The sequence below is a fragment of the Varanus komodoensis genome, unplaced genomic scaffold, assembly GCF_004798865.1.
Source record: "Varanus komodoensis strain SLA01 unplaced genomic scaffold, ASM479886v1 scaffold39, whole genome shotgun sequence".
Taxonomy (NCBI): Eukaryota; Metazoa; Chordata; class Lepidosauria; order Squamata; family Varanidae; genus Varanus; species Varanus komodoensis.
The window spans coordinates 7996815-8002750 of NW_025335922.1; the positions used below are offsets into that span (position 1 = coordinate 7996815).

The window sequence follows — 5936 nt, forward strand, 5'->3', positions numbered from 1 at the left end:
CTGGAAATGACTTGAAGGACATAAGGAGAGCCCTGCCATACCAGGGATCCCACAAACAGGACAGGAGTGCTGCTGCACCCCCCTTCTGAGTAGGGTTTGGACCACTGCAACAGGGTACCTCACATCAGAATTCAGACCTGGTCTGAGATCAGAATCAACCTTGTGTCTTCAAGCTTATGTTTTATTCACATTTTGGCCATTTTGCTCTTCTTTGTAAACTGCCCTGGCTGTATGAAAAGGTGGCTTTAGAAACATCCATAATGTATCAGTAACAGATAAATGTGGGGCAGAAAGCATGAGCTGACTGAAGTTTCCCTGGAGAGGATGGACTTTTACTTGGATATTCTGAAAGGCATTAGAGGTGCCATCCTGCGGTCCTAGCCACTGCTGAGAATGGGCACTGAGCAGGATGCTGAGCATTCCCCTTTTGAGGTCAGAGATAACGTGGTGACCATAGAAGGGGAGATGGGAATCTTCCTCCTCCTCATCCCGACCTTGGAAGCCGGAATCTGAGATCCACCCTTCACCCATTGCTGCTGGTGCAGAAAGCAACGCACTGGCGCCCCCCCCCCCCGCCTGCCCCAAGTTCCCTCTTCTTCCCCTCTGCAAAGTCATTGTTGGGCGGGCAAAGAAGCCTATCTAGAGAATTGTGCAGGGCAGCAGGATGGGGAGACCAGGATCACCCCCAAGTTTGGGGTCTTGCAATCGCTGAGGATGCCATCAATAGGACTGTGCCCTAAGTGTGTGATTCTAGCCACGTCTACTCAGAAGTAAGTCCAATGGCATACGTGAGCACAGGACTATAGCACAAAGCTGCCATCCTATACCTATTTCCTTGGGGTAGATCCTATGCAACTTCCTGGGTTTACTTTGGAGTAGACATGCAGAGCGTAGCGCCGTAAGTTGACGGGCTCCTGAAAGCAAGGATGGCACGAGCGCTGTGAGGAGCGAGCGGCGGCGGAGAGTCGGAGCAGAGGACAAAGGAAGAGCCGCCCAGCTCGAGAGGCCGTTCCCGCGACGCGCCGTGTGCGCGGGGCCGCCTCGTCGGGCTTCCTCTGGATCGACTTGACATTGGCATTCGAGCGCCGCTGGGCTCAGCCTTCGCTAGGACAAAGGGCACGTTAACGTGTGCGTTCATTACATGGATTCGCAAAGGGCACATGGTGGACAGAAGCTGTCCTGCCGGACCAGCGGCGGGCGAGCCGGACTTGGGAAAGCAGATTCCCATTTGCAAGGGACTACTTGTATGCCCTTCAGCAACCCCCTTATCTGCAAAACACTGACTGCCCTTTGTCTTTCTTTCTTTCACATAAGCGCTATGCAAGAGGCTTCCATGGGACTTATTCCCAGGAAAGGGCATCCAGCTGCCCTTCCCAACCCGGTGCCCTTCCGATCCCCAAGCCGGCCGGGCGTTGCGCTCCGGCGCATCGCAGGGGCACCGGGGGCGGGCGCAGGCTGGGGTGCAGGCCTGGCGCCCGGGTCCCTCCGACCCTTCCCGAGCGGCCGCGCGAAAGCGGCCTCGAGCGGGGCATAACGCGCGCTTCGCCCCAGCGCTGCGCGGGGCGCGAGCGAGAGCGGGCTCCGCGGTCATGCGCGGCTGTGGCACGCCAGCAGCGACCCGTCCTGGCCCGGGAGCAGCGAGGCCAAGCGGGCTGTGCGCTGCCCGCCATCGCCACGGCAATGCCCCGGCATCCCCTCCGCGCCTCCGCCGGGAGGGCCCCTCGGAGCGCGGGCGCTCCCACCTCAGCGGCTGCTCCAGGGAGCGAGCCCACCAGCCCCCTCCCCAGGCGGTCCCGGGTCTGCCCCGGGGGCGGGTGAGGCCGCTCGCCCCGCCAATCCCTGCGTCCCACTAGATCCCCAAAAGCTACTTCGACGCCGGGCTTGTACTTAAGAGATGGCAAACCGTGCTCTGGCCCCACAGCAGGTCCCGCGCCGCGCCGATGGTGGCCGGCCATTCGCTGCTCTCTTGCCCCCCCTGCCGACAGGAGGGGCCCTCGCCCGGAGCACGTTGGCTCACACAAAAGGCTAGTCTTTCTTGAGGAGTCTCGCTGTGCAAACCCCCATAAAATTGGTTTTTAAAAAACCAAGTTTCTCTTTTGCACCATGATGACCCGTTTCACCCCTGAAAACCACCGTCTGAGGCTGAGTGACGGAAACAGCATCCCGGTCATTGGACTTGGGACCTACGCTGATCCCAAAAAGGTAAGATCTGGGCTTTCAACACTCTTTCTCCCCACTCTAAACTCATTCCAGTGATTCATTGGTAGGAGTTTCCTCCTGAAAATGGGGCTAGCTCTGGAAGTTTGCTTGGAGTTTGTTTGCAGGACTCTCTCCGTGCTTTCAATCCCATGGGCGATCTAAAGCATGCAATGCGCTCGAAAGATCGTTGCCTTGGAAAATGAAGTGCAGTCAGCCTAAACCCAGCAAGTTGCCTTCTTAGTGGGTTGCAAAGCCCGTTAAAAAATAATCCGTAGCATTATAACTGGGAAGTGTAGCTCAACCTGACGATCTGCACTCTGTGACTCGCCAGTAATGGCCCACTAAGTTCCATGAGACTTAAATGCCTCCTTGTGAGTAAGCACGCCAAGGCTACAATGCTGCGCCCTGCCCTCTTACTTGGGAACAACATGCAGAGCTTGGATCCTGAATCATGACCTGCACTGCGAAAGGTGCTGACGTGCAGGGCCGGGCCGCGCGCGTGGTGCGGATGGTATTCTTTTCTCAGGCGCCGTGGCTGCAACAGCCTGAGAGCATTTTTCCCTCCGCTCCAGGCCCTCGCTTTGCTTAGCGTGCACGCATAAGAAGGGTTCTGGAGAACTGGAAAGCTTGCTTGCTATGTTGGGACATCTGGACCGGTTGCTTCAGGTTCTGGACATTTTTTTCTTAAGTGCCATTGTTAAGGACCTGTGGGCATCAGTGAACATGGAGCTGGCTCCGATTTGCCTGGACCCTGAGGCTTGTTCTCAAAGTGCCACAAGAGGCGTCCCGCATGGCCAGAGAACCTGGGGCCTTCCAGAGGGCTTGGATTACAATTCCCATACCTCCCGACCATTAGCCGTGCTGATTCTCCATTTTTTGTAAACTGTTTTTGCTGGCTTCAGTGCAGAAATGCATTCTCAAGAAATAATAATGAATCCTGCTGATTGGGGCAGATGGGAGTTGTGGACTAAAACCTCTGGCAGGCATCGTTGCTTATCTGCTGCAGAATGAAGTTGGAAATGGTTTTGCAGAGACCCTTTCCTACGCTGAGACCCTGCAGGGGATGCGAGTTGCAGGCGAGCACATCTGGAGGGCGCCAGGGAAGGCTGCACCCTTTTCATTTTTATTTTTTAATGTTCTGGCATCTTTAGCTACATAGTGGCAGATCTAAGAAAAGGCTTATGATGGTGCTTCAAGTAGAAATACCTCCTGCTTGTTCCGAGTGGGTTCCTCTCCAGGAACATCCCTACTGGCTTTCCACAAGACTCTGGGAAATAGATGCTGCCTCCTATTGTCTTTGTTTCTGCACTGGAACAGCTAATCCTTTGTCTTTCCGTAACCACCATGCTAAGCCTCCACACTTCTACCAGAGAAGCCTGAAAGTTGAGTCCCGCAGGCACAAATCCATGCTGATCCCGGCTGTGCATGGCTGTTCTGCCTGAGAGCCTTTATCTGAAGGAGGCGTTCCTTTCGTGTGCTCGATACATCCCATCCTACATGTGTGGTGCAGGGAGGGTCAAACGAGGGCTTTTGTGTCTGCAGACACTGGGAGAATTCAGACTAGAAATTCGAGACATGGCTCCTGCTCGTGTGGCTTTTTCCGCCTCTTGGCAGCTCAGCCCTAATGGCTGGCAGGCGAAGGTGCCACGGGCTCCTGGCTCTGGGCAGTGCCGCGTTCGGGGTGATGGCTCATTGACAGGCAAAGCGTCATCGCCCCTGCAGGCATCAATTGGTGGATGTGTAAAACCTTGCAATTTCCTTGTAGGAGCATTCTAGTTGCAAGGCAGATGAGACACCATCCTGACGCTATCTGAGCTGCCATTCAAAGAAGAGGCCCAAGAGAGAAGAGTGCTTTTTGGGAGTGCTTCCCATGCTCTTCTCTGTGGAAGACCTGAAGACCTTTATCGTGTTGTAAGCCGCCCCGAGGTTTCGGCAAGGGGCAGCATAGAAATGTTATAATAATAATAATAATAATAAAAAAAGACAGTCTGGATACTTCAATTGGTGCAGAATAGAGCTGCCAGGTTGCTGACGGGGACTGGGCATTGTTCTCATATAACCCCCGTTCTCCGTCAGCTCCACTGGCTCCCGATTGAAGTCCAGGCCCAATTCAAGGTGTTGGTTATGACCTATAAAGCCCTCAATGGCTTGGGACCTGGTTATCCAAAGGAACGCTTGCACCCATATATGCCCTCCCGCCCCTTGAGGTCAGCAACATATGCCCTCCTCCAGGAACCCTCTGTGAATGAGATTAGGAGGGTGAGCACCCGGAGGAGGGCCTTCTCTGCGGTGGTGCCCCATCTATGGAATGCGCTCCCCAGAGAGGGCCACCTGGCACCGTTGTTATTTGTTTTTCGGTGCCAGGCTAAGACCTTTTTATTTAAAACTTATTTTAACTGTTAATTATTTATTAACTAGGGTTTTTTTTAAATTAGCGGAGAATGCACTGGGGGTGTTATTTATTGTATAATTTAGTATTTATTTATTTTATTACTTCTGTATTATGTGTTGTGAGCCACCCCGAGGCTTTGTTGCAATGGGGCGGCATAGAAATGTTTTAAACAAACAAACAAACACTTCCTTTATGTTTTTCAATGCCTGCTGTTTGGAAAACTAAACAAAACACCCCACTGGGAGATAAATAGCATGGCAGGAAAAGACCAGAGCAGAACCCTTTCCCTTGACATGCTAGCTTTCTCTCTGTAAGGAGGTGATGCATTTACTTATTAAAGAGGAGGCCATTGGCCTGTTTTCTCTGCTGCCCCTGCTACCTGCTTTGCATGTGTCTTTGATGGGACAGTGGGATCCACATATTTAATCAATATAATTCAGCTCACATGGGACATGTATGGAAGGAAGAAGCCAGGTAAGTAACCATGCAGTGTGTGGGAACAGGGGAATAGTCTTTCTGAATTGGCTTTTAGTTAGCCTACCTTCTTTTTTTTATTTATTGTATTTATATCCTGCCATTTTCCTATAGGGAACCTAAGGTGTATTGCATAATACTCCCTTCCATTTTATCCTCACAACAATCCCATTGCGACCCCAGGGACCACATTCCTCCAGGCCTTCCTGTCCTCCACCATCCCCCGGAGTCCATCCAAGCTCACACCAACTGCCTCAGTGACTCCATCTAACCACCTCATTCTCTGCCGTCCCCTTCTCCTTTTGCTGTCAATCGTTCCCAGCATCAGGGTCTTCTCCAGTGAGTTGTTCCTTCTCATTAGGTGGCCAAAGTATTTGAGATTCATCTTCAGGATCTGGCCTTCCAAAGAGCAGTCAGGGTTGATCTCTTCTAGGACTGACCGATTTGATCGCCTTGCTGTCCAAGGGACTCGCAGGAGTCTCCTCCAGCACCACAATTCAAAGTCCTCAATTCTTTGGTGCTCAGCCTTCCTTATGGTCCAACTTTTGCAGCCATACCTTGCAACTGGGAAAACCATAGCCTTGACTAGAAGCACTTTTGTCGGCAGGGTGATGTCTCTACTTTTTAGTATGCTGTCTAGATTTGCCATAGCTTTCCTCCCAAAGAGCAAGTGTCTTTTAATTTCTTGGCTGCAGTCCCCGTCTGCGGTGATCTTGGAGCCCAGGAAAATAAAATCTGTCACTACCTCCATTTCTTCCCCGTCTATTTGCCAGGAAGTGAGAGGACTGGATGCCATGATCTTAGTTTTCTTAATGTTGAGTTTTAAGCCAACTTTTGCACTCTCCTCCTTCACCCGCATCAAGAAGCTCTT

At 52.3% G+C, this 5936-nt stretch overlaps 1 protein-coding gene across 1 annotated transcript in view; it reads left to right on the forward strand.

Annotated features, from left to right (window-relative positions):
- Positions 1 to 1934: 1934 nt before the first annotated feature.
- AKR1D1 (aldo-keto reductase family 1 member D1) overlaps positions 1935 to 5936 on the forward strand; it is a 51874-nt gene continuing 47872 nt past the window's right edge. The window contains exon 1 of the mRNA XM_044441142.1: positions 1935 to 2202. Within this exon, the coding sequence (XP_044297077.1) occupies positions 2104 to 2202 (99 nt within the window). The 5' untranslated portion in view covers positions 1935 to 2103. The remainder of the gene's footprint in view (positions 2203 to 5936) is intronic.